This window comes from Arachis duranensis, chromosome 9 (genome assembly GCF_000817695.3).
Source record: "Arachis duranensis cultivar V14167 chromosome 9, aradu.V14167.gnm2.J7QH, whole genome shotgun sequence".
In the NCBI taxonomy this organism is placed as follows: domain Eukaryota; kingdom Viridiplantae; phylum Streptophyta; class Magnoliopsida; order Fabales; family Fabaceae; genus Arachis; species Arachis duranensis.
The window spans coordinates 104,114,857-104,140,902 of record NC_029780.3 but is presented as its reverse complement, the minus strand read 5'-3'; the positions used below and the strand labels follow the sequence as shown (position 1 = coordinate 104,140,902).

General features: G+C 35.0%; 5 protein-coding genes across 10 annotated transcripts in view; 3 read left to right on the top strand and 2 right to left on the bottom strand.

Annotated features, from left to right (window-relative positions):
* The window catches only part of LOC127739688 (probable LRR receptor-like serine/threonine-protein kinase At1g53440), a 10,784-nt gene extending 7,627 nt beyond the window's left edge, over positions 1-3,157 (top strand). Inside the window, exon 7 of the mRNA XM_052254358.1 lies at positions 3,054-3,157. Within this exon, the coding sequence (XP_052110318.1) occupies positions 3,054-3,157 (104 nt within the window). The remainder of the gene's footprint in view (positions 1-3,053) is intronic.
* On the top strand, positions 2,342-4,827 carry LOC107466516 (uncharacterized). The gene is made up of 4 exons (XM_016085490.3): positions 2,342-2,493; positions 3,054-3,327; positions 3,835-4,082; positions 4,320-4,827. The coding sequence occupies exons 2-4, from the start codon at positions 3,183-3,185 to the stop codon at positions 4,674-4,676; spliced, it is 750 nt and encodes a 249-aa protein (XP_015940976.1). The 5' UTR covers positions 2,342-2,493; positions 3,054-3,182; the 3' UTR covers positions 4,677-4,827.
* Positions 4,828-5,034: 207 nt separating this feature from the next.
* Positions 5,035-12,914, bottom strand: LOC107466514 (nuclear pore complex protein NUP1). The gene is made up of 9 exons (XM_016085480.3): positions 12,391-12,914; positions 11,202-11,251; positions 10,668-10,792; positions 10,003-10,207; positions 9,581-9,883; positions 9,416-9,502; positions 8,659-9,327; positions 8,009-8,523; positions 5,035-7,364 (listed from the first exon to the last, which is right to left on the bottom strand). The coding sequence occupies exons 1-9, from the start codon at positions 12,716-12,718 to the stop codon at positions 5,528-5,530; spliced, it is 4,119 nt and encodes a 1,372-aa protein (XP_015940966.1). The 5' UTR covers positions 12,719-12,914; the 3' UTR covers positions 5,035-5,527.
* A 776-nt stretch (positions 12,915-13,690) lies between these two features.
* LOC107466576 (mitochondrial uncoupling protein 3) lies at positions 13,691-15,910 on the top strand. 2 transcript variants are annotated; one of them, XM_016085572.3, is made up of 3 exons: positions 13,691-13,992; positions 14,564-15,048; positions 15,197-15,910. In XM_016085572.3, the coding sequence occupies exons 2-3, from the start codon at positions 14,674-14,676 to the stop codon at positions 15,734-15,736; spliced, it is 915 nt and encodes a 304-aa protein (XP_015941058.1). In that variant the 5' UTR covers positions 13,691-13,992; positions 14,564-14,673; the 3' UTR covers positions 15,737-15,910. The 2 variants fall into 2 exon arrangements, with proteins under 2 accessions (XP_015941058.1, XP_015941057.1); XM_016085571.3 differs by having other exon boundaries at positions 13,691-15,048.
* A 433-nt stretch (positions 15,911-16,343) lies between these two features.
* On the bottom strand, positions 16,344-25,381 carry LOC107466567 (putative E3 ubiquitin-protein ligase LIN-1). Of its 5 annotated transcripts, none has more exons than XR_008002329.1 (18): positions 25,106-25,380; positions 23,258-24,200; positions 23,099-23,153; positions 22,603-22,989; positions 22,399-22,478; positions 20,995-22,278; positions 20,582-20,726; positions 20,235-20,492; positions 19,836-20,145; positions 19,624-19,748; positions 19,071-19,190; positions 18,843-18,968; positions 17,978-18,100; positions 17,765-17,875; positions 17,448-17,591; positions 17,100-17,348; positions 16,680-16,770; positions 16,344-16,584 (listed from the first exon to the last, which is right to left on the bottom strand). XR_008002329.1 is itself a non-coding variant. In XM_021130925.2 (18 exons), exons 2-17 carry the CDS (start codon positions 24,196-24,198, stop codon positions 16,753-16,755), a joined length of 4,476 nt encoding a protein of 1,491 aa, XP_020986584.1. In that variant the 5' UTR covers positions 24,199-24,200; positions 25,106-25,381; the 3' UTR covers positions 16,344-16,584; positions 16,737-16,752. The 5 variants fall into 5 exon arrangements, 4 of the variants coding, with proteins under 4 accessions (XP_020986584.1, XP_015941044.1, XP_015941043.1 ...); XM_021130925.2 differs by having other exon boundaries at positions 16,737-16,770; positions 25,106-25,381; XM_016085558.3 differs by having other exon boundaries at positions 16,714-16,770.
* Positions 25,382-26,046: the final 665 nt, after the last annotated feature.

Below are 26,046 nucleotides of genomic sequence, written 5' to 3'. Positions count from 1 at the left end.
ATTTAATAATATATTAAATATTGATTTGATATAATTATAATAAAAATATTTTTCTAAAATAATATAGTCATACATTATTTATGAGCTAATTATAATGCAATTAAATGTATAATATTATTCTATATTATTTATTTACCGTCATGATTTGATTTGATTATTTTCTAGTTTATTTACTTACATAAATGATTAAAATATATAACATAACTATCGTAATTATTATAATTTTATGATATAATTATAATTAACATATTTTATCATAATTAAATATTGATTTGATATAATTATAATGAAAAAAGTTTTCTAAAATAATATAATCATACATTATTTATGAGCTAATTATAATGTAATTAAATATATAATATTATTTTATATTATTTATTTACCATCATGATTTGATTTGATTGTTTTCTAGTTTATTTACTTACATAAATGATTAAAATATATAACATAACTATCGTAATTATTATAATTTTATGATTTAATTATAATTAACATATTTTATTATAATTAAATATTGATTTGATATAATTATAATGAAAAAAGTTTTCTAAAATAATATAATCATACATTATTTATGAGCTAATTATAATACAATTAAAGATATTATTATATCATAATGTCTACTTACTATATTAATATAATATCAAAGATACATGTTTCATTATTTTTTATAGATAAAATCGGTTTTTATTGGCAACTAAATTGTGTTTAGGTCAACAAAAACTACATGTTTAGGCAGAGATTTTTTGTCAAATATAATGAAAATACAAATAAAGAAATAAAAGATAAAAATAAACTTAAATAATATATCTGGCACCACTTTATTTTATTAATTATTAAATTATTTAAAAATAGTACATCCACGAAAAATACTCATAATATATAAATTGAGGTAATAATTTAAAATTTTCTAATTATAATTTAATCAAATACTAATATTAAAACCAAATTACTTAAACAATATTGAATCTATTCTAGTTCGTAGTCAGGTATAATATAGAGTCATTCTCGTAACGGTAACCAACTGAAATAACATCGTAAATATCAACATTTAGAATTCGTGCAAATTCAAACCATTCTCTTATTAAATAAGCTTCATCATCTGCTATCCATTAATGCGGCAAGGTATATAATTGCCACACCGAGAAACCAAACTAACCCTTATTTCTCTCAATGGCATTGCATGCATGCAAAAGAAAATCGGTAATTTCTGAAAAAAATCACAATATGTTATAAAATGATTCTAATAATGAATAACTTAAAATAAGAAAATTTAAATATATTAACAATCGTTGAAATTGCATATCCGAGTAAGTCACGAATTTAGCAAAACTAAACTTAAACTGAGAGAATTCAATCTCATTATGTGCTCCATTCTGAAGATTTTCGGGCAGACGTAAAAAGTATGGAAGGGATGAAACTTGAACTTGCCCTATAAAATTCCGTGGATGCAATTCCTCGATCAAAAATCGAGCTCCTCCCAAGAAAGCTAACTTTAACCACATTCCATTAGGTTGGTCATAATAGGTGAGTAGATCCAACCATCTTTCGGTAAAGTAGAGATTATTGCCCCTTCTTTGAACGTTTACATCCATATAGTTGGAACCTGAATCAGTGAAGACAACTCGATGAAGTATTTCATGGATGTGATACATTGTAAACGATTGTGGTAAAAGACAATCGAACTGGAACATTAGACGATAAGAATAACTTAGAGTAACAACAATTAATAAATTATTAAAAAAATAATATAATAGAATGAGTATATGAAAAATATTATAAAAAATTATAAATTGTACCTTAAAAGGATCAACAAAAACGAAGAATACATTCTTATTTTATGAAGTAGTAAAAAAAATACTAAATATAAAATTATGAGTTGACTCTCAAATTTAGATTCATATACCACAGAAAAATACTATTTATAGACCTTAGTAAAACAAAAATAAATATGTAAATTACTTATTATTAAGGCAATTTTTTATTATGTACAGTAATTACGTATTATAATTGATAGGCAGTTTAATAGTGCATTAAATATTGATTTGATATAATTATAATGAAGATATGTTCTTAAATTAGTATAATTATATATTATTCATTAAATATTAAATATAATATAATAATATAATTTTGTATTTATTATTATTTATTAATATATATTTAATAAATAAAAGTGAACTAATTCGCTAATACAACTATTATTTATTTATTTTATTCTATGGGATTAATTTTAATATAGTATTAATAACATAAATTGGATATTTGTAATGAGGTTTTTTCTTTTTCTTTTTTTGAAAACACACTGCACAAGAATATTCAAACCAATAATATTCATACAATATAAACCAGCGATAAATGATAAAACCCTGGTCCTTGTAGCTCTATATTTTTCTCTGTCTAGTTTCGTTTCATAATTCACACTCCTCACGTTTTTTCTTCGCACAAACATTGAAAATTCGAAGATTAAGAGAAACGCTACGACCCACTCAGGCATGCTTTTCTCACTTTATTTTTTTAATTTTTTTTTCTTTCCTTATTTTAATTGGTTTAATTTGTGTGATCAAAAACTGCTTTTGGGACTCTGCTATTTGAATTTGATCCATGTTAATTGAGCAATTATTCCTTAAGCTTAATTTGGTTAGTTAAATACTTGAAGATGAGAAAGAAAAACAAGAAACATTTTAGCCTCGTGTTAATTTTTTAGGGCACCCACATTTTATGATAAAAGTTCAATTTTTTACTGTGATAGGGAAATTGTATTTCCTAGTTTGAGAATTAGGAAATGAAACCTGAAACTGTGATAGGATAAAGTTCATTTTTTTATTGAGATAATATGTTGCATTAAATGAGTAGATAATGTTAGGATAAGATGTATGCATCAAAGAGAATTATTCTAATTCAGAACTGTTCTGGTGAATGTAAATCTTGTGGATCATAGGGATTTGTAGAGAGATTCCGGAACAATTCATTCCTGGGGCCATCTCTCATTGATGGCTTTGAAACTTCATTCTTGTTTTGATATTTCTCACATTTGATTGTTGTTATTTCAGATTTAGGTTTCTGGGTTCAAGCAATCAAGCTTAGTGGCGAAGAAGGAATAAAACTAGGAATAAAACTACAAGCAAGTTCTGTTGATTCTCAGTCCATTCTGTAAACTTCCTTCGAATTCAAAACTCGGAATGCAGAACTCTGTAAGAAACTATCTTACAGGACAGCCAAAGTTGTTTTCTACTGAGAATAAAACTTCAAGTGTAGAGGTTTATTTGCCGAGCAATAAATATAGATCAAGCGTATATGGCTTGCCAGTTCCTCCATATGGCGAAGGTAAGTATGGTATCTGAATGATTGAGAGCATGTATTATCAACTAATGCTGTTTAAGTACATCCTTGTGAGCTATGTAATTTTTATCTGTACCGTTATGTATTTAACTGAACTAGTTGAATCTTAAAATATCTGCTAAGGGGTAGCTGATGTAGGATCGATTTTGGATGTAAAAAATTTGAAGGAATGCACTGTGTGCAGCAAAATAGGAAGTTTCTTTGGATAGTAACACCTTACTCTATGATGTCATGAGCTGTGTGCAGATTCATTGGTCTAACCTACTAGGTTTGGGTATGGAGATGGCTGTGTTACTGTGTACTTGCAATCGAGTGTACTCGAGATTCAAAAAATAAAAATCAGTAGTTATTTATAGGACTGTTTAACTTTTCTATTGGATTGAAAGAATTTGCTTACAAATATTGCACCAGAATTGATCTAACTTAGCTACTATTTATGTTTTAATGTATAGTAGCAGAATTGTGTTATACATTGCAAATTATATGATGCAGTTCAAGGGGACATTGAGGTAAGGTCCTACATACAGGATGAGACAGTTGATGCCAAGTTTAGCCAACTGAATCAAGCCGCACAACAACTCGACCAAAGTCATGAACAAGACATGGAAATTGGATACGAAGAGGGCACCCCGCCACCACCAACTTATGAGGGCCTTGAACAAAGATTTATAGATGAAATCACAAAACTAGCCAGAGAACGGAGTGATGCAGAGGACGCAGAATTTGCGAGGCATACCGAGGTTGGTATTTAATAGATAGTGTTATATTAGAGAAAACAAAGAAAGGAAGAGTGTTTATTAGAGTAGTCCATAATATTAATCTTTCTTTGGGGTTAGAGTATTAACTTTGATAATTTTCTATTTTAAAACAATCTCCCCAATAAAAACAAAGATATCATGAAAACAAATAAACGTTATATGCTTATGCTTGTTGATAAGATTCTTTGCCTATCTTAAATTTGATGCATGTTGTGGCAGAGAATACTTGAGATAAACAAAGAGTACCATGAGAAGTTGTCTGCACTAAGAAATCTACAAGCAACTCGACGAGAAGAGTTTCTTCGTAAGGAACTTCAGGCGCGATTAAATCAGTATCAAGAAAGTAAAAGAAACTACTCACCCCATATGAAGGTGCCGGTGCCAGATGACCATGGCTTTACAAGTCCTTCAACATTCACTGCAGAAGCAAATAGTATGTTCCATGGTGCTATCAAGTATAATAAACATGATAGAGAACGAACCATGTCATTATCAAGTGGGAGAAGTCAAGGAAGCGAGGCAAGGGTTCCCTTACCCCCGGGTCGTGTTTACAATAACAGCACACCATATCACTAGGAAGGAAAAACAAATTGTGTTGGCTACAAGAAAATTTTCATTTGGTAATAATCAAAATAATAAATCATGTCCAGAATAGTTCACAAATGTGCTTCTCAAATCATAATTTACTATATATTACGTTGTCATTAAATAAAAAATCGGAACAACCCTACAAAGAATATATAATCAATGATAGAAACTAATTCATGACCTACATATAACAAGTTAAATATTACTAGATCTATTTTGCCATGACCTACATATAACAAAGTTAAACGAATTTAGCATTCAAATATTTGCTAAATCCCTTTTTCATGAGGATTTAATTTAGCTTAATAGGAAAAAATGATAACGAAACTCAATTGTGGACCCAAAATCAAGAAGAGAACCGTGCATTCTCGCAAAATAAATGGCAAAACAAAGACCAGAACGCCTAGCGGTTATAATCATTTCACAGGTTGCTCACTTGGAACTGCAAAGTTACAACCAGCAAAGACATAAATCCATACCTAACTCTGATTATGTTACAAATAAGAACAATACAAGGATCTTTGTGAACATGATAACTGACCAAGACATCAACTCTGACCTAAAACCATTACAGTTCAGCACATTGTTTCACCATATCATACTGTTACAAAATTGGGAAAACTTAGCCTTTCATTCTATAAGAATAAGGAAGTAAGGAAGGGAGAAAGAAGACTCTGAAAAGCCTGCAAATCTTGATTAGCTTTCAATAGCACTTTCATATTGCAAAGCCAACAGCAATATCCCGCAATCACTCTTTGGAGCATGTTTATTTGTTGTATGGTGCAGGTCTGCAGCACCACAGCAGTGCAGAAGTTACCATCTTCATAAACAAAGTAGTCTTACTTCTTCCGCATCTTGTTCTTAACTCTCACCATCCGTCGACCAGCCTTGTCACCGCCACCCGTGCCCAATGAGAAACTCCCACCTGCATTGAACTCTTGACTGCCAGAGGCCTGAAATGGAGAAGGGCTCTGTGGAGCAGTATTCTGACCAAACTGGAAAGGACTGGCTCCTGATGGAGTTGATGCTCCAAATACAAAATTTGACTGAGCTGGTGGAGGTTGCTGACCGAATATAGGAGCTGCCGGCCCTGGTGGAGTTGCTTGAACTGTATCCTCAGCCATACTGTCCTCCATACTCATCTGATCATTATTATTAACAGGAGTGGAACCAAATGAGAAGACGGGGTTAGGAGTTCCAAAGGCATTCTGACTGGAGGTAGAGGCTGCAGCTGAAGTGAATGAGAATTGAGGAGTTGATGCATTGTTGGTTGATAAAAACATCGAAGGTGAACTGGTAGACATAACAGAACCAGTGGATGCTCCAAAGGGTGAACTGCTAGAAGCAGTAGAAATGGCAGATGCTCCAAAGGAGAAGCCGGTCGAAGATGATGAACTAAATGTGGAACCAAATGGCGAGTTGTTGGGCTGCCATGTAGAAGAACCAAACAAACCAGTGCTTGTACCACCATTGGAGCTATTAGAGTTGGCTGCTGAGGATGAAGCCGAGGCACCAAGTCCAAAAGTCGAACCAGAATTGAAAATATTTGTGGCAGGACTTGAGGAAGAAAACAATGAACCCCCGGAAGAAAAGGATGAATTTGTGGCTGCACTGGAGGAAGTAAAAAAAGAACTTCCCGAGGAGGCTGTACTCTCAGTCAACCCAAAGGATGGGATTGCTGCAGATGAACCAAATGAACCCACAGAAGGAAAAGCTGTACCTGTGGCAGTAGCGGATGAGGTGAACAAAGAACTACCTGAAGAGCCTGCACTCCCAGTTAACCCAAAGGATGGAGACGATCCAGATGAACCAAACAAACTCCCAGAAGTAAAACCAGTACTTGTGGTGCCAGCACTCGATGAAGTAAACAAAGAACTCCCTGAAGAGGTTGTACTCCCAGCCAACCCAAAGGACGGAGTTGATGCAGATGAACCAAATGAAAGAGGTTGGCTCTGTGTAGAAGCCGCAAACTGACTATTATCAGGAGACACCTGAGCACCAAGAATCGAACCACTGCTAACAGTAGCACCTAGAACAGAACCCTGAGACTGACTATTTGACGAAGAGCTGACCCCAAAAATGCCACTACCAGTGCTTCCAACAGCAGCAGATGAGCTAGAAAAGGCAGAACTGCTAAGATTACCAACTCCTCCATCCTTAATACTCTTAGTTTCCAGAGGTTCTGTGCCAGAAGACGATACAGGAAAACCTGTTGAAAGGGAAGGAGTGGATCCAAATTTGAAAATGGAAGCAGTTGAACTTGAAGTCGAAGATGACACCAACGGGGTGGAAGAACTGCAATTGTTTGATGCAGTCATGGCAGCAGCACTGGTTGTCATTATGGAGCCAGCAGATGCAAAAGCATTGCTAGTGCTGGTGCTGCTTGCTGCAAGGGATGAGCTACTGAATATATTTTGACTGGCAAAATTATTTGATCCAAGAGAAGAAAAGGGTGAAGACATTGGTGGGCTTAAAGCAATAGACCCATTATTTTGACTTGATGTTGAACTCTGGCCAAAAGTAAATATACTTGTGGGTGATGTTGATGTGACAGGAGAAACAGCAGGTCCAGATGACCTTACAGAAAATCCCATATCCTTGTTGGTCTCAGTACCACCTTTTTCAGACTCACGAACTTTGGGCCTAGAATCAGTTGTACCAGCAACTGTCGTTGAACTGCAATCAAGAGGAAGATTACACAGAGTCATTTTAACACATTCAAAATACAAGATGTGATACCAAAGAACAGTTCAATCTACATTCGCTATGACATATTACAGAAATCAGACAGTACCATAGACCAAAATTTAAAAAAGGACAATAAAATGAAGGAAAGATATACTCCCAAGACCCAATGCGATCACTCATTCAGAGGCTGGGTTTTTTCTCCCCCAACAAAATGTAACAGAAACATATTAAGTGCCTAAGACATATTACCTCACCAAATCATAGCCGTAAATTTGCTATGATAGTTTTTATCTAATTCATCCAACAGAAACAATATAGTAAAACCTAGAAATGGAGTACAGTCAGACATACAGTATCTAGTAGGATGTGTTGGATGCATAAAACACTAGTTTTCTATATTCTTTTAAGAGTGAAAATTATGATTAACTAATAATTCTATTAGCAGGGGGTTCTCCAACCTACTAAGGATGAAATGACATTCAGTGAATAAGATGTGCAGCATTCGACATGTGCCCTAAAAACATCCTATAATTTCTCACAAACCCCCACACAAAATGACATAGACATATAAACAAATTGAAGAATTGCAGTAGAGGCTCTCTAAAAGGATGTAACCAATTACATATACTAACCTGACAAAGTTTCCTGCCATTGAGTCAGATGCACCAAACTTCACAGGACTGAATCCTTCGCCAGGCGATGATGAACTAAATGGCACTTGCGGAACCTTTTCCAAACCAAATATGGGAGCTGATTTGGTTAGATTGTCTGCTGGAGCACCAGTAGCAGTGGACGAAACCACATTACTAGCAAAATTAAACATGGCAGGATTAGCAACAGACCCATTTGGGGAAGCAGGTTTCTCAGAACCAAAACTTATTTTTGTAGCTTCTGTAATTCCAACTGTAACTGGATTATTTGCCCCAGGGATAGATGGTGTTATAGATGTTGATATATCAACCTTCTCACCAACCCTAGTCGCAGCAGCCCCAACATAACCTTCACCATCAACTGCCAAATTTTTAGATCCTGTCAGAGAGGTAGTTTTCTCTGCCGTAGCGATTGAGCCACTTGTTTCTTTCTCAGCAGCAGGAAAAGATGACACAGCCCCATTAGGATATGCATCATCATCCAGGTCCAAGAAATCCTGGGTGAAGAATGACAAGAATATTGAATAATCAATGATCCAAGTTCAACCTATACCTCTAAATAATAAAAACACTTCATATCATAGTCTGTACCATATAAACAGCCAAATAGGAAGTAATACTGATTCTCTTACCTCTTGCGCACTCATATGGAATGCACTCTTCTTCTGTGGATGGAAAGAAACGGAATTTATCATGCTAGAATCAACAGACTTTGCACTAGACATGAATTGGTTCTTTGGGTTTGTGGCATCTACATCAGAAGGAGCATTAAGCTTCAACGGACGATTTTCAACTATGTCTTTCTGCAAGGTTAACTTCTGGCCACCAGGAAACAGATTTCCAACTTTTCCATCTAATTTATTATCTTGCATATTTTCCAGCAATTTTGATGAATCTACAGTTTCCATGCTACGAAGCGCCTGTCCTCTTAACATAGAAGGGGACAATTTCATTGGTGATATGTCATTCACCGTTGATAGCCTTGATTCAGATGATTTTTCTTTAGGGGAGACCAACTTATCAAGCTGCTGGAGTATTTTTGATGCCATCTCACTTGATTTTGTGGGTAAAGCGGGGAAGCTCGTACCAGGCTTACTGTCATTCACGTTCTCATCCATCAGAGTAGGATTCTGACTTGAGGATGATGGTTGCTGAGAATAATCACCGCCAGCTCCACTCCTAGCAATAGACAGAGAGCTGCTACCTTTAGAATATAGAAGATTAGACTTTTGACGGACTCTGCGTATAGGACCAACAGATCCTATATCATTATCCAATGTTAAACTGCTACGCTTTAATGCCTGCAAAAGTCAGGAAATAAAAACAAAATGAATTCTAGTAACATGCATAACACAAGAGAAAAGGGCATAAAACCAATAGTGCTTTTACCCCGGGTATGGATCCAGAAAGCATGCCTCGATCCAATGCAGACTGAGTAGATGATGACGGCTCACCATCAACAGCAAGCCGACCACCCTGAACACAAATATAGCAGATATAACAATTTCTCCAAGTGACATTATAATCTTAAGTGTCATTGAGAAAAAGGTAAACCTTGAGGGTTGACGTTACATAAGGTCGGGAATAAGGTGTCCGAGCCATACTATATATTGCAGACCGGCCACGAGATCTTGGGGTCACAAAACCATTTTCATGAACCGCAGCATGTCTAGTATTCCTCGGCACAATTGATGTAACAGATGAACTAAGAGAGAAATTTTCACTTTTCGGGAAGGTCAAATCATCCCTCCGAGCAGTACTTCGGACACCTAACATAGCTGCAGAAACCTTGGAAGGCCTACTCCCCATGTATGCCTTTGCAAGCTCTGCAGGTGAAGCAACATCCTCAATAGGAACCTAGTGACATTACATAGCAATCTATGTGAGAGGGAGCACAATTGATAAGCCTGTAGTTTATCAACAAAATCACAATTAGATGGCATCAAAGGAAAGAGTATGAGGACAAGTAATCATACACTTGAAGTGGCATATGGGGTTACAGCAAGATGCTTATCAACATTATCTAGAGGAAGTGTTTTGGGATACTCTTCCTTTGGTTCGCAAGGCAACCTTGGCTCCATGGCGATGTCCTTTTTCCTCTCCTCACCCTCTTGGGTAGGTGCATCAGGTGCATCCTCAGTTCTTGACCGCATAAGTGCTGTCAACCGGTCAACCTCAGATCTGTGGAACAGTAAAATTTTATCAAACAAAAAAGCCAAATAAAGAAAATACACCGTACATAGGCAACAGGAAGAATGAAATTAGACCGATTGAAATGTTAACTTCAATTTACACAGGACATACAAAAATATATAGAGAAACAATAAATGTAAGATAAAATCAAAATCAGCCAATAAATGTAAGGTAGAATCAGATGTATCTTATGAACGGAAAAAAAAAACTGTAAAAGAAAACCATTATACGAAAAGCGCAAATCAACAGAATGCAAAAGTGCACGAAGAATTCAAAAGAAGTTAATTAAATTGATTTTCAAAACTAAAAGTTATGTATAAAGCTTTTTAAAATAAGATCACTGATTATACAAACACATAAACCATGAGGTAAATACGAATCAAGCTAGCTAACTGGTAGTTACTAAGAAAACAATAATTCCTCATTCACATGCTAATAATAAACTTACCTGGTGAAAGTCTTCTGCCTTAATAGTTTCTCAAGTTCAGATAAACTCTCTCCATCAGAACAAATAATCTGAACATCACTTTCATGATGTGCTACATATTGCTTGCCAGATGAATTGTTTCCAACCTGTTTCCACACAATATATAGGAAAACTAAATTCAATATGATAATTAAAATGATGTACAGGGCGAAATAAACAGTTCACCTCCAAGAACAATAACCAATGTAAATTTAAAATGATTATGCAACAAGCTACCCCTCGAGCTACCAATGAACATTTCATGGAACCCCTTACATCCAGATTGAAATTTAGCTATTGAAATAAAGAAATACCAAATGAGTACATAGTAATACTATTCTTAAAATTATTTTTATATTACAGAGAGAGGATTTAAAAAATGGCGCCAACTACAAAATTAACCATACACCAGGCATAACTTACCTGATACAAATTTATTATTCATTTATTATAATTTGGTACAAAATATCAACTTCAGATGCCACTAATTAACATATAAGAAGCATGCATACTTACAAATGGAGCTTCTTGATGATTATCCCGCAATACCTGTTCTGTTTCTGTGTCTAAAAAGAAAATGAAAAAAAAAAGGTCCGTAAATTGTAAGTTAGTGATTTACTTTATTAATTTATTTCACTTCAGACGATAGCAACCCAACAAAATATTTGGTAAATTCACAGAAAACTCGCAATAAATAAAGCAACTGTTCTGCCAGGGGCATACAAGAGCAATATTGGATGGGAAATTTGAAACAAGTTAACAGATTTAGATCCATATTGAGCTATATTCCTAGCTTCCAGAGCGAAAAAATAGTTCAAGTGCAATGCAGCTCAAACAGTCATCAGAATCCCCCAGCTTCCACCAATGAAATGTTAAAAACTTGAGGTCAAAACACTTATTTGGGGAAAACTTGTTGTAGAAAAAACACTTCAGGACAAAGACTCGAATGGAATACTAATTTTCTGTAATATTACCCATATCACGGTTTTGCAACAATTTATCACTATTTTTAGAAGAAAATGACAAACACTAAGAAATAGTCTTTGACTGGAGATCTTATGGACAAGGGTTTGAGACCTTATGATCAGCAATACAGACAGCAGAGTCATGATTGGAGACTGCAAGCACAAACTTTCTCTCACATTTAAGTAGAACAAGATAGCAAGGGGCAACTCATCGCAGTAAACGGGATATTCTATTGTCTGCCATTTCTCTTTCACTTTCAACGAACTATGTTTAATATTTCCATAAACGATGAAGACTAAAGCTCTATCCTTCTAGGCAAATCAACAAACCAAGCTCAAACCAACAATGAATAACTCGGTTACTTCAAAAGAGCATGATGAAAACAATCAGTAACCTACCCTCCGCCTTTAAGCGCTTTAAGGAACTGAAGACACCACCACGGAAACGACAACAATCAATTATTAATTTAAAACATTCAATGCGAGCAACCAAAGCTCGCATAAAAAGTTCCCCTCGTCAAATAACAAAACCCCAAAAAGCATAGCAAAAAGAAAAAACACTCAAAAACGAATAACCACTCAAATTTACAAAATTTAGGCAAGGAATTAAAAAATTACAAAACAGAGCAACCAATTCACAAACAAGCAATGAAACGAATGAATTGAGAAACCCTTCAATTAAAAGTAATAAACAAAATATTAGTTATTTAGATAAGGAGGAAAAAGAATAAAAAACAAACCTTTAGAGGAGGAAGGGTGAGAAGGAGGATTGGTAGGGGGAGGAGGAGGAGGAGGAGGTGGGGGAAGGCGTTTGCGGAAGATAGAGGAGAAGAAAGAGTTGGCGCTTTGAAAGATGAAGCGTTGTGCGGGATCGCGGATAAGCTTGTAGAACCATCCTTCATTATTTCTTTGAGCGGCGGCTGTAGGGTTTCTGAGGGAGTTGGCAGGACGATCATACGGCGTCGTTTGGGTCCTTCGGAAGGGGCGTTTTCGGAACTTCCCTCCTGTTCCCAACCCTTCTCCGTAAGGGTTCTTCTTGTTGTTCTCCTTCTCTTCTTCTGTCGCCATCAGAGAGAGAGAGAGAGTAGAAGAGGGAGAGTCTGTTGTTCGTTCGAAGCTCCAAGGACGCAAAGAAAGAGAGAAGGGAGAAGGGAGAGAGAAAGGGGAATTAGGGTTTTAAGCGAAGAGAGAGAGAATAATAGAGAGAGAATAAAATAAGAAAAAGTAGTAATAATTGTGAAAAAATGAAAATGAAATCTTTGGAAAATGTTCAAACGAGAATGACACTTCCCTTTTGTAGGAGAAAAAAAAATTTTAAAGAATTGAAAATTTTAATTAAAAAATTGTACTACTATCCCGTCTTATATATTTAGAAAATTGTTCTATTCTCTTCTCTCTTTTTTTTCTCAATTTCCTGGAATTTTCTCCATGAGAGTGGTCCAGATCCAAAATCTAGAGAGCACAGTACGATATTTATTTCCTCAATTAATTTGGATTTTTTACATGGATGCCAAAATCTTTTGCATTACATTTATAGCAGTTTGATTATTGATAGTTGAATTTAATTTTAACATAATATTTTTTGTGACTTATTTTTTTTAATATAATATAAGTATAAATAGTTTTACACTTTTTTTTTTATTAGGATGAGATGAGATTCGAATTAGAAATGTTAGATGAAAAAGAAAAATTATTATATTTAAATTATAGTTCTTTAGTTTTAACCTGAATGATCATTTAAAAAAATTAAAAAATAAATATAATTATATAACTGTATAAAATATTTTATATTATTAATACATTAAAATTAAATTTTTAATAGTACGATACATTTTTAAATAGGGATCAATTCTGCGACCTCCTTATCTTACCAAGTCAGAAATACCGTGAAAAGCAAGAACAAACAATACCATTTGGGATGAAATTTACAAAAAAAATATATATATTTTTATTTTATTTTTAAAATAATTTATTTATAATTCTAAATTAGGAAATAGGAAAGATAATTTTTATTTAAATAAAAAAACCAAGAAGATAGTGAGCGCTTTTTTTTCCTTTTCCGGCAAAAACAGATCTAAGAAACATGTCAGGGAAAAGTTTATTTGGGAAAGGAAATTAGGGTTTCGGAAAGCTGCCTTTTCGATTATTATTTTTCTCAATTGCTCCTTGTTCACAATTTTAACATGAAAATTTGAACCATTTATTACAATATACTGTATTATAATACATCTCTTTAACTCTCTATGATTGTTCTCGGTTCTCACTGTTCCTACGGTAGGAAAAAGGAACACGCTTGTGTTTAACGATTGTGTCATCATGAGCAGCCCCAAATGCTTTTTAAGGTGATTTTGAATACAATTGTCGAACCCTGTTTATGCCTGGATCCAATTGTCCTCTGTTTTTTGGTGATTGAAGATTGTGACTGTGTTGTTCTTGTTGATGATTAGTTTATACTACTAAATTAGATGGAAGAGCCTCACATTGATGTTTATGTTTATATGATAATTTTAGTTGGATTTCCCAGTTAATTATGAGTTTATCAAAGCATTTAATTTGATATTTGAGTTAAATGATCCTACTCCAATAACCCACTTTTTGGTTCTGTTTTGGAGCAAAATTTGGTATTACTCTCAATTTCTTGCAAATAAATGTGGCAACTGGAAAACAATGAATAGTTGCTCAATCCATATTTCTCAACTGATATAATATTTTTTGTTTCACCCTTCAAGTACCAGAGCAACACTGCATTTTATAAGAACAATGCAAAATCTTTGGCATGGTTTCTATATTCATTATCGTATATCAATCATTGCGTATGAGTTTCTGATCGCCCCAAAGGGTTCAAAACAAATCGTTTGGGTGCTGTAAATCGGTAACATGAATTTGTTTCTGATGAGTATCTCCCAAGTGCAGGTATCATTAGAGCCAAAAGATATCATTTAAATTATAACTGTCATGAGTTCGTGGGTTCCTCAATTGCCTCAAAACAGACTTGTAGGTATTTTTTCGTGAATCCTATAGCCATGAAATCAGGCCATCAACATGGTGGAGGTGATAATGCTCACACAAAGATCTTACTTACTTCACTGTCAGCCATGGTGGCTGAGACTACAACTTTCCCAATTGACCTGATCAAGACCAGGCTTCAGCTCCATGGTGAGTCGCTTTCCTCAAGCCGACCCACTGGTGCAGTTCGAATAGCAGCAGAAATTATCCGTGAACAAGGTCCTCTTGGCCTTTACAAAGGCTGGTCTCCAGCAATCATAAGACACCTATTCTACACACCTATTCGAATTGTCGGGTATGAACATATGAGGAGTGTGGTTTCAGCTGATAATGCTTCACTCTCTATCTTTAGCAAGGCTCTTGTTGGTGGAATCAGTGGTTGCATGGCTCAGGTGAGAGCTACATGGTATGGATATGGCGCGCATTGTGATAAAATGCTATCTTACAGTGATGAATTTCCTGGTTCCAACAAACAGTAGATACAATTTTTTGGGAATATTCCTTGTTTTACCCATAAGGTTTTTACTCTTAGTTATACAGGTTGTAGCAAGTCCAGCCGATCTTGTCAAGGTGCGGATGCAAGCTGATGGCCGTATGGCAAGGCACGGTATTCAACCTCGATATTCGGGACCATTCGATGCTTTTAGGAAGATTGTTCAGGCTGAAGGATTAAAAGGGCTGTGGAAGGGTGTTTTGCCTAATGTCCAAAGAGCGTTCTTGGTGAACATGGGAGAATTAGCATGCTATGATCATGCCAAACAATTGGTTATTAGAAGCAGGATAGCTGATGATAATGTTTACGCCCACACATTAGCTTCCATCATGTCAGGTCTTGCGGCAACTTCTTTAAGTTGTCCGGCTGATGTCGTGAAGACTAGGATGATGAATCAAGTGGCCAAGGAAGGGAAAGTCTTGTATATTAGCTCTCTTGATTGCTTGGTAAAGACAGTTAAAGTTGAAGGAATTCAAGCACTGTGGAAAGGATTCTTCCCGACATGGGCTCGGCTAGGTCCATGGCAATTTGTATTCTGGGTATCCTACGAGAAGTTCAGAAAAATTGCAGGGCTCTCTTCTTTCTGATGTAATGTTCTTACCCATAAAAATAGTCTTGTATTCATAAAAAACTCACAATTCAATGCACACACACCTAGATTCATTCCTTATATTTAAACTATTATAAGCCTTTCTGTGTAGTTGCCTTGTATGGCTAATTTTCAAACTTTTAGTAATGGAAGAGTTACAATTTGTTATGAAGGTGATATATATTTTTCTTGTTCTACTGAATGATCATTGATCACTTATGTTTTGTATTATAGTACATCTTGTTAACCTACCTGAAAAATGGTAAAAAAGAGGAAAATAAAATAAATCATCAGGGAGTGAACTTGCATTTAACATTAGTTAACTTGTGAGAAGCTATGCATGGTACGAACACTTCAAAATATATTAGACATTTATTCCTTGACCCTTGGATTCAAAGTTAACACTATGTTTATTTGAGAGGTAAAATAGCGAGAAAAATTTCATGGATGAGTTTCATCATTGATGTGTAAATTTAGACATGGTGCTTATTCACAAGTGTCCATTTTTTTTTAAATTTATTTAAGTGCATAGCTGAGTAATGGGGCGAAAATTCAGTGTTAAATTATTAATTATCATACTTTCAAGGTTCAAAATGCAATAATAATGATGTTAACTTTTATGGGATAAGAATATGCCTATTTGGCCCCCAAATATAGTATTGTGGTTGATTAAGGAATTTTCATTATAAGAATTGCTCATTTGTGAATCAAACACAGTTGTGGTGGACCAAACATAGATCTTGTATCAAAGTTTCACTTCAAAATTGTCTTGGTCTCACTTCATAGTTGGAATTTGATGTTTTTTCCCACATACTATATAGCTCAATCTGCACATGCTCCATTAACCTTCAACAAAGAATATCTTATTTAGATAGTATAATCAAATGAACAATACTCTTAACTATTGAATTCCTATGAAACGTGCAAGTAGAGTAAATGACCATCATATGAGATGCTCATAAACAATTCATTTACATGTGGCAAAAGGATTATTATACTTTTTGTTTCATGTGCTTAATCCAAGGCCCAAACCTGCAAGCCATGGAGAAAATGGGATTACTTGGAATGAATAGCTAAATTCTCTGCCAAAAAACAAACAAAGAAAGAAGGATGCGTTTGGTTTGTATTTTTATTTTCTGTTTTCATTCTTAGTGTTTTCTGTTTTTAGGATTTTGTGAAGGAAAAGGAGAAAATGGGTAGTGAAAACAAAAAAAGGATTATATCATTTTCATTGTTTTCTCTTTTTTCTTCACAAAATTCTGGAAATAGAAAATACTGAAAATAAAAACAGAAAATAAAAATGCAAATCAAATGCATCCTAAGTTCTAGTATCATGATTACTGTAATGATCAAGAACTAACCTGGATCTTTCCATCAGAGGAACCAACAAAAAGCATCATACCATCCGCATCTGATACTAATGATGTGATTTTTGTGTTACCACCAGCCATTTTGATGGAAGCAACCCGGGTGAACTTATCTTTCAGCCAAACCTCAATGGTGCCGAACTTCGTACCTGCAAATATGAAGTCATTGTTGATGGCTACACGATGGATGTCGAGTCCAGTCGATAGTGATCCTACTACCATTTTGGTGGAGAGTGAAAATATCTGACATCAAAAAGTTATTCAAGCTTAGCAAGAAATTTTTTTATTTGTAATGATGAGAATAACATGATTGGTATAGGATTAGAAATGGCATGTATGCACCTTTCCTGCAGTTGCATCAACAGAAGATCCACAGGCATAGAGGAAACCATCATGAATTTGAAGGGCGTGTATGGTTTGTTTTCCCAATAATTTTCTTGTACCAGAGAAGAATGAATATGATGTATGTTTGGACAAGTCAACCTCCTGAACATGTTCACTAAATTTTGTGATGGAAATTTTCCAACAGAAGCCTTGCATGTTTTTATAGAATTAAATTATTTGGATCTCAACTCCATATAATCTATATTGGTTGGTACTTGGTACATTTTATCTTAAGGAACTGCAAGAATTTGAAGCTACTGAAGAATGATGCATACCTGAATGCTGTAACCGGAGCAGCCGCAATACAATTTGTCGCCGGCAACAGCAAGGCATTTCACATACTTGCTGAAATTGATATGCTTTGGAGCCTCTGACCAATTATAAACCTGTAATTAACATCTGAAGTTCTTATTAATCATACCCTTTTTACGATGAAACTGATTTTCTATTTGATTTGATTTGTTCAAGCAACATATATAGTGGCTTGCCTTGGCTCCAGTTCCTTGAGACACATAGCATGCCAATCTAGCATTTGCTGTTAACTCATACACTGCCTCCTTCACATCATGAACATCTATACATATAATCTCATTGGCTTTGATAGTCCAAACCTGCACATAAGAAGTCTTATTGATTAGTTCATACTGAATAATATGATTGAAGTAGTTCCCTGAGATTCAAGAAGTAATTTGGAAGTTATCAAGATGGCAAATATTGCTAAGATATTGGTCTTCAATCATTGCAGTTTCCACAAGAAAATACCCTGCTATTTTCTCTGTGAAGTAAACTCATTTTGGTCTTGCTTATTTCAGTGAACTTTATCAATATAATTAGTATTTACCCTTAGACCTAAGTTTAGTTGTTTATAAAATAGATCTCAACCAGAAGAAAGATGAAAATAAAAAAAATATCTCATTTTACATTCATAAAAATAAATATTAACAATACGTGAATAAGATAAAATATATAATAAATTAAACATATTCTAAGTAGTCATAAAGTTTGATAATGATATTATACGGTTTGAATTGGATTAGATTAGTTGTAAAAAGTCGATCCGAAATCTGATCCAATTCGAGTGGTTTGTGAAAGATGGATTCAGTTCAATCTAAATTATTATAATTTGATTAGTTTTCTGTTTGGATTGGATGAGCAGTTTTGTTTGGTTTGGTTTGGATTTCAACATCTCTAAGTTATAGGGACTTAAAATACAAAATTTTAAACTACAAGGAGCTTGAAAATTAAGTTAAATTAAGTACTTCTAGAGCTATTTAACTTTTTTTTTAAATAAAAATTGATTAGTCAAACATAAGACTAGTTTTCATGATAACAATTAACAAGAAGGTAATTTACCCGGATGGTTTTGTCTAAGGAACCACTGTAGAGTCTATCACCTGAAGAACACAGAGAAGTTACAGCTTTTGTGTGCTCGCGAGTTTCTTGAATGATTCTTGGTATTCTCTTCCTTGCATCCCATACCTGTTATTCAACATATTAAGTGATAGTTTTTCAAGAAAGAAAGGCAGCCAAACATGGATTTCAGTCACACTTTTCTATTGGTTAGGACACCCTACACCCTACCTTGATAGTTCCATCAGAGTGTCCACTCAAGACCTGACCATTCAGATAAAGCAAAGAAAGCACTTCTCCGTTTGAGCTCAAATCTAACTCAACAACCTCTTTACAACTCCACAACTCAGTCTGTGAAATAGAGATTTCTGTTAGTTACTTTTTCCAAATGTGTAGCTTGACCACTATGGTAATTTCTATGGTCAAAGAAGGTCCCCGTGTAAATAGTTTAACTATAGACATGATAGATGATAGGACTCAATGACAACATCTTATCTATGTAGCCGATTCAAACTAGTGAGATAAGGGTTTGTTGTTGTTGTTAACAAAAATAACATACATTTATCAAAGTTTAAGTATCAAATTTGCATATTTAACAAAGTTTTAGGGGGAGGGCGAATGATTTGCACATAACCCAAAGTTTAGGAAAGTGTAATCAAGTTGATTTGCTCATTTTTAAGGTTTAAAGGCTATGCACAAGATGTAAGATTCAGGGTATAAAGTCCAATTGACCCTTGATATAGTGCATGTAATGAATCATATCATGAATCACCATTCGACTCACCACATCAACAGATTTTAAGTTTAGTAAGGTTCTCATAATATCAACTGCTGCAGCTGAATGTTTCTTTAGCTTCCTCAAGGTCCTATAAATGCTTTTAGCATAGCCTCCAAGTGCTTCATGAGCAACTGAAACATCATAAGTTTTCAGTTTAGAACTCTTTTGTTTGATAAGATGACACAGATAATGTCTATAATTATTATAAATATACCCACTTGGATCACTAATGAAAGTATTCAAAGCTAGGTTAGCAAGAATCTTTTCCTCCATGTTCTTTGATGACAGTAGAACATTTATGAATTCATCAAGCAATGACTCACGAGCAATGTCCCTTATACCGGTGTCAGGAAGCGTAGAGAGCATGTGTGTAAGCCATGTTGCCAGAACAAGGCAAGATTTTGCCATCTCTAGGGAAGTACTCCTTAAGCATTCTTCCAATGCTTTAAATATTGAACCATTTTCATGGTTGCAAAGTACAAATGCAACCTTTTTCTGCCAAGAATTCAATGCATTTTTCTCATCCTCCTATGCAAGAAACATTTGTGTCAGTTGGAGAAAAACAAATCAACAATTTTTCAAACAAAAGAAAATCTAAATGCCTCATAGCTCCTAACCATTGTTTCCACCAAATCATTGTCACGTTGTCCCAATTGTTCGGCCTTCATTAAAGCGTTGTAAGGCTGATCGAATCCTGCGATCTTGAGCAACCAGGCTTCAGTATATGACTTTCCTGAGGAAGTGACATGTCCAATAAGATATAGTAAAGCATCTAAAGCCTTAATTTGAGTATTTGAGAAGTCTTTTTGCCAAAGTGCTTCAATTAGTGTCTCTACAGCTTCTTCCCTATAAATGCTCATCTTTCGTGGCTCCACCTAAAGATTTGACAAGATAAAAAATGCTCAGATGACGAGAGAGCATAAACTACATTTATGTAACAAGAAATTGGTTTCCAAAGACTGACCAGAAGATCAAGCTGGAGAAGAAGACTGGCAACAGCAAGCTGATGCTCCATTGGAGCCATCTGAAGATATACAAGAAACGTATGCATTGTACTAAATGCTCCTTCATCCTTGATTATCTGTAAGATTTGGTTGCAGAAAGTTCTCCTAATGATAACAATATGAAAATGAAAACATAAATAAATGGATTGAAGAAGGAATTGGAATAGACGTACATCTTCTTGCAAACAACACCTTCCCATGTCAACATAATAAAGTACTCAAATAAATAAGGTTTCTCTCATTTTCTAGCAGGAAACATTGACACACTAGATTCTGCTTGTAAAGGAACAACTGTATTTCACTTGAAAAGTAATAGAAAGGAAGGAAGATTTTATTTGCTTGCGATACAAGTAAGCTGCAAGCTTTTAATTACCTATTCAATTGAACCAGCTCGGAGAGAAATTCTGCGCAGACGCCTTTCACACTATCATTTCCACCATGAAATAATTCAAGAACAGGAGACAATTCGACTCGACTTGCTATCAAGTTCTTGCAACTTCTTTCAGCTTGCATACAACACAAAAGTATGGAAACAACAGACGTCCTTACCTCCATCCTCTCGAAATATTTTACCAATGCCGGAATTCCATTTGCTGAAATAACACTCAAAGCATTAAGGGACCTGCTGTATTCATCCCCTCCGGCTAATATTTGTTCAAGAATTGCTATGGCGGCATCTTTCGGGTCCATAACTAATTGAAAATCATCCAACTCCTCATTTTTGTTCTGAATCACTTGGACTAGAGATGGTATAAGCTCATGGGCTGATAGCTGAGCAAAAACTGGTCTTAGCTGATAAATCAGAAGTGCTGCCTCAGCCAAACCATTCTTGAGCAGAGCAGCCAAACAATCAAAATCAGAATCTACACTGTTAAGTATCTCTCCGACACTTTCGTCTAGAAAAATTAGCTCTGTAAGGATGTAAATTGTTGTCCTCAGAACTTCTCCATTCAGAGAAGCTGAAAGTATTTCCATTAAACCGTTTATGACAGTTGGTTTTGATAAATAAGAATGAATCTGAGGATCACTCTTTGCATCCTTCCATGATCTAGCAATTTCCAATACAGCTTCTTCACATTCTTGTAAATTTTCTGATGTGCAGAGACTTGAAATGTATGGTTTCATGGAATTCATGATTGTTTCAACTGCAGCTTGAGATAGCACACTAGTTGGAGATGTTGCAGCAACCTGTATAAATCTCTTGCTCCTTTGTATGATATAATCCGCTTTGTTCTTATGAGTCATTGAGTCGGGTGTTCTTTGTAAAATGGACAGCATTGAGTTGTCTTTCTGCAATGGAGAACAAGAAGAACCCCTTGGTGTGTTAGTGTTAGAATTTGAGAACTCCTGAGCTAGTTCAGGATGTTGTTCCTTCCAGGATGTTATCAATCTCTTCAAAACATAGTTTGTTTTGGGTAACATGCTTGCGGATAGAGGCTGTCGCGTGATGGGGCATGTTGTGTTTCCTGTTTTAAGCCATTCTTGAATAGCTTTTCTTTCATAGGTCTGGCCTGTTTCAAGGGTAACAGGATCACAAAATATCTGACCTGTGATTGGACATACAAAATCTTTTGGCGGCTTTGATCCGGTAGTCTGCTTCTCTATTTTGGGCAATGAAATGCAGCCATGATATCCCTCATCACTTTCACAAAAAGAACTGCATCCAAAGATATTGAAGCACTAAGAAACCTATAATGATTATTACTTATCAAATGCTCTATGCTATGGATAAGAACTATATAATTAAGAGCATCATAGAACATATTAATATAGTTACCTGTCATTTAGCACCAGGCTATCCTCATTTTCATAACTCATACATGGAATTCGATTATAGTCTTTCTTCTTAATGTTCACCTATATTCCAAAGAAAAATTATGGTCTTCAACATAAAAATTGATAATCACATTCACACTTAGCAATAATAGAAAGTTAATAGTATTATTAACATATAGGGTCATAGATATCATAAGAGGCACACCATCATTTCATGATCAGAGTTCATAATGTGATCAGTGCTCAGGTCTGGTGATGATGTTAAAGAGTCAGAAATGATCGAATCCCTTAAACGACTAGACAATAAGCACAAGTACTTCGGCTCTCTTTTGCTGCGCATATGAGGATTTAATGACGACTTGTCTTGAGGAGTTCTTGGAGAGTCCAAGGGAGAGGAGATACTAGGAGAGTATATTTTACTCCTTTGGTTTGATAGATGCACTTTTGGCTCAATATTATTGTCCTTGATCGCCTTCCTTTCAGGCGAGAAAACATTATTTTTGTTAGGAGAACCCACAGATGCATCATCAAGATCAGAATCTGAATCTTCTTCATTTTCATTTTCATTTTCATTCTCTTCAATGATGCTCTCCTACATATCATAAATTATCATAAGGGCTATACACTTATGCTACTTGAGAACCATGAATCTAAAGCTATAGATATTATTTGCAATAAAAATATAATTAACTCTCTTTCACCTTAGTACCCCATATAGATGAGTTTTCCACCTTGGAATGGCTCGATGGTTTATCTCTGTTGAAAATTTGAAATTCAGCATCCAAAAAGATACATGCATTAGTAGGCTCAAATGAAGTAAAAATTTTCACTGAAAATGAAACACATGCATGAAATACTACCTGGTTTTTTCATTTACACCATCTTTTGGCATTGACATCAAAGAAAAGCCAGCACTCTTAGGCAAAATCGGACCGAATTTCACATAATCTGGAACCGACCTGCTCAACTCATGCAAAGGAGTCATTGGCGGCTCAGCAATTGGCAACATGGGAACAACCTTCTTGCCTGAGGTAGTGGAATCAGAGTTCATGCAGTCCTTATAGTACTTTGCATATAGCCGCGTGTTCTCGTCCAAAGACTCTCCATAAAGCTGCTCCAGTTTTTGCAACTTATCTAACTGATTTGGCCTCAGAGAGAATACCAAGGATTCATTGAAAAGTTGATCAAAATCAGCTGTGACTGAAAAATCAGAAGTTTCAGGTATTACTTCCATCATAAGTTTGTGCCTCTCCTCTGAATACCACCCTACAATAGAGCTCGTGTGTGGAAGGAAGAGAGTTTTCCAGAGTTCTGGAGCAAAGTCAATCCGAGCGAAAAAAGGATCAACGATGAACATGTCAATGGCATGAAGAACACAATTCTGAATGTTGTTCCTCAACTTCCATAGGTATGATAGGTTCAAATGTGCCCAAGCTGAAAGGTAGAAGTTTGGCACTCCAGCAGTCTTTTGCTTAGGATTCAGCATTGCACAAACTTGCAGCATCTTCTCAGCATAATCGAGTCTCGCAAGCTTAGTTTCCGTGTTATAGGTATTGATAGCTTCTTCAAGTGCCTCGATACCCCAATCAAGATTTGCTAACACTGCTTGATCAGAGTACTCTACCTCAGTGTCTTTTTCAGAACTTCCATCTTCAGCTGCTAACCTCTCTGCACACTGTTCTTTGTGCTGAGCTCTTAGTTCTTTGTCGATTAATCGATCCTGAATGAAACTATCGATGGTTGTTGTCAAGATTCTAACAATATCCTTTTGGTCCATTGTGAATCTGAAGTTTCCTGCCATATCTAAAATGACATCACAACAAAGAAAGCCTCATGGAACATTCTTCAAACAGTTGGAGATCAACATGTAAAGAACCAAATTCATTATCTGTAAAGACACTTGAGTGTACAAGAATACTCCAACTATTTCATAAATCTATATAGCAATCCAAAAATATAAATGGAATCTAATGCAAACAACAAAGTTCACATAAGAACTCAGAAAGGTTTAGAACATTCAAGATTAATGAGTATACATGAATTCGAGCAACACACAAAGTGATCTTCCACAATTCGAAAAGGAAAAGTATAGGTAACTAACGACATTTTTTAACAATGCGTGAACAATGTGAATTAATAGAGTTAAAAGAATAAATTAATCTTAAATTTAATTAATAGCATTAAATTAGGATGTAGTGTATTTTTATTTAATTGCTGGTTGTTCACGTTGTTAAAAATAGTTATTGTTTACCTAGCACTTCCCATTCGAAAATTCCTAATCACTTGGATGGTTGGAGATCGACTAGAGATTTTTGAATTGTAGAGAGGCGCTTTGTCTTTTGGACAAATGATAAGGATCCAAAAGGGCATTTACTCTATGAATTCACCAATTGCTAATATTTGAAAAACAAAGGTAACATTCATCTACTACCCAAAAAAAAAATCAAAATTAGAAATTCATATCGGCATGCACGTTGACAAACTAAGAGACTTAAAAGTTAAAACAATGAACCTATCTTTTGGACCTAATAAAATTAAGCTACCACTTCAAAAACCACTCAATAACTCATAATTATATATGATCGTCATACATAAAACTCAGAATCTAAAAAGATAATATAGAATCAAAGCATTCAACCATTCATCCCCCAGACTCTAATGAAAAATTTTCAAACTTGACCAAGTCTTTGACCTTATCTCTTCCTAACCTTTTATACTCTGATCCTTCACAAGATTTCCACTCACACCTCACCTCCGGCGAGGGTGTCGTGGCGCACGTGCTGGAAAATAAACAGATGAATGATGAGGGTGAAGCACTGTATATGAAGATGCTATATATGTTGAAGTTGCACTGTTGAACAATTCAAATTACTTGACAAGATGCTTTTGACTTTAGCTTTGATTTTGATCAATGAAAACAGGACTAATAATAAGACATCATGTTAATTCAAAGCCAGGTTCTTGGAGGAAACTAGACAATAATTTCTAAAGAGAGGAAGAAGAAGAAGAAAAAATCAGTGGAAGCCAGGAACATAGAATACTTGTGTGCTTTCTAAATTGTATAAAAATGGTGCAGAGTTGGAAGTAGCCATTGCCGGCATTGGATATGTGTGTGTGATGACAGAAGCAAAGCGCGGACCAAGGAATATGTCTTATTATAATATTATGCAAAGGTTAAGATACTTAATATTGCTATTGTTTTTATGGTATGATTATGATTATTAATTAAATATTATATGGTTTTTTATTTATTTATTGGTATGTGAGAAAAACACAGGTCAAACGACTAATTCGTCGCGCATTTAAATTTTATTTAAAGCCAATAATTTACTACATGTACAAACACTTGCTTAAGTAGAGGAGTGAGTGCACTCGTCAACTCAAGTTCGTTAGAAAGAGAAACTAACTAGCAACCATTGTTGGCCACTTGGCCTTTTGGTTTGAAGGTATGGAAAGTTGAAAAGTGAAAACACTTAACAGTGCTGCTTTCATTGGTGTTTATTGTTTGCTTGAACGTGTGTCCGTAAACCGCAAAGCAAAACATAGTTTTTCAGCTATTTCCAATTAGGGCGATAGATGGTGGTTTCTATAAGTTTAAAAATAAAATATTTAATTCAAAAAATTAATAAAGATAATAAATAAAAAATAA

Coding starts and splice junctions, on each gene's coding strand:
- LOC107466516 (XM_016085490.3), top strand. CDS start 3,183: ATGCAGAACTCTGTAAGAAACTATCTTACAGGACAGCCAAAGTTGTTT. Junction 3,328..3,834: donor AGTTCCTCCATATGGCGAAG/GTAAGTATGGTA, acceptor TATATGATGCAG/TTCAAGGGGACATTGAGGTA. Junction 4,083..4,319: donor AATTTGCGAGGCATACCGAG/GTTGGTATTTAA, acceptor ATGTTGTGGCAG/AGAATACTTGAGATAAACAA.
- LOC107466514 (XM_016085480.3), bottom strand. CDS start 12,718: ATGGCGACAGAAGAAGAGAAGGAGAACAACAAGAAGAACCCTTACGGA. Junction 10,793..11,201: donor ATCATCAAGAAGCTCCATTT/GTAAGTATGCAT, acceptor GTGTGGAAACAG/GTTGGAAACAATTCATCTGG. Junction 9,884..10,002: donor CCCCATATGCCACTTCAAGT/GTATGATTACTT, acceptor TAATGTCACTAG/GTTCCTATTGAGGATGTTGC.
- LOC107466576 (XM_016085572.3), top strand. CDS start 14,674: ATGAAATCAGGCCATCAACATGGTGGAGGTGATAATGCTCACACAAAG. Junction 15,049..15,196: donor TCAGTGGTTGCATGGCTCAG/GTGAGAGCTACA, acceptor TTAGTTATACAG/GTTGTAGCAAGTCCAGCCGA.
- LOC107466567 (XM_021130925.2), bottom strand. CDS start 24,198: ATGGCAGGAAACTTCAGATTCACAATGGACCAAAAGGATATTGTTAGA. Junction 18,101..18,842: donor CCTTAGACAAAACCATCCGG/GTAAATTACCTT, acceptor TCTTATGTGCAG/GTTTGGACTATCAAAGCCAA. Junction 17,876..17,977: donor CTCAAGGAACTGGAGCCAAG/GCAAGCCACTAT, acceptor TGTTAATTACAG/GTTTATAATTGGTCAGAGGC.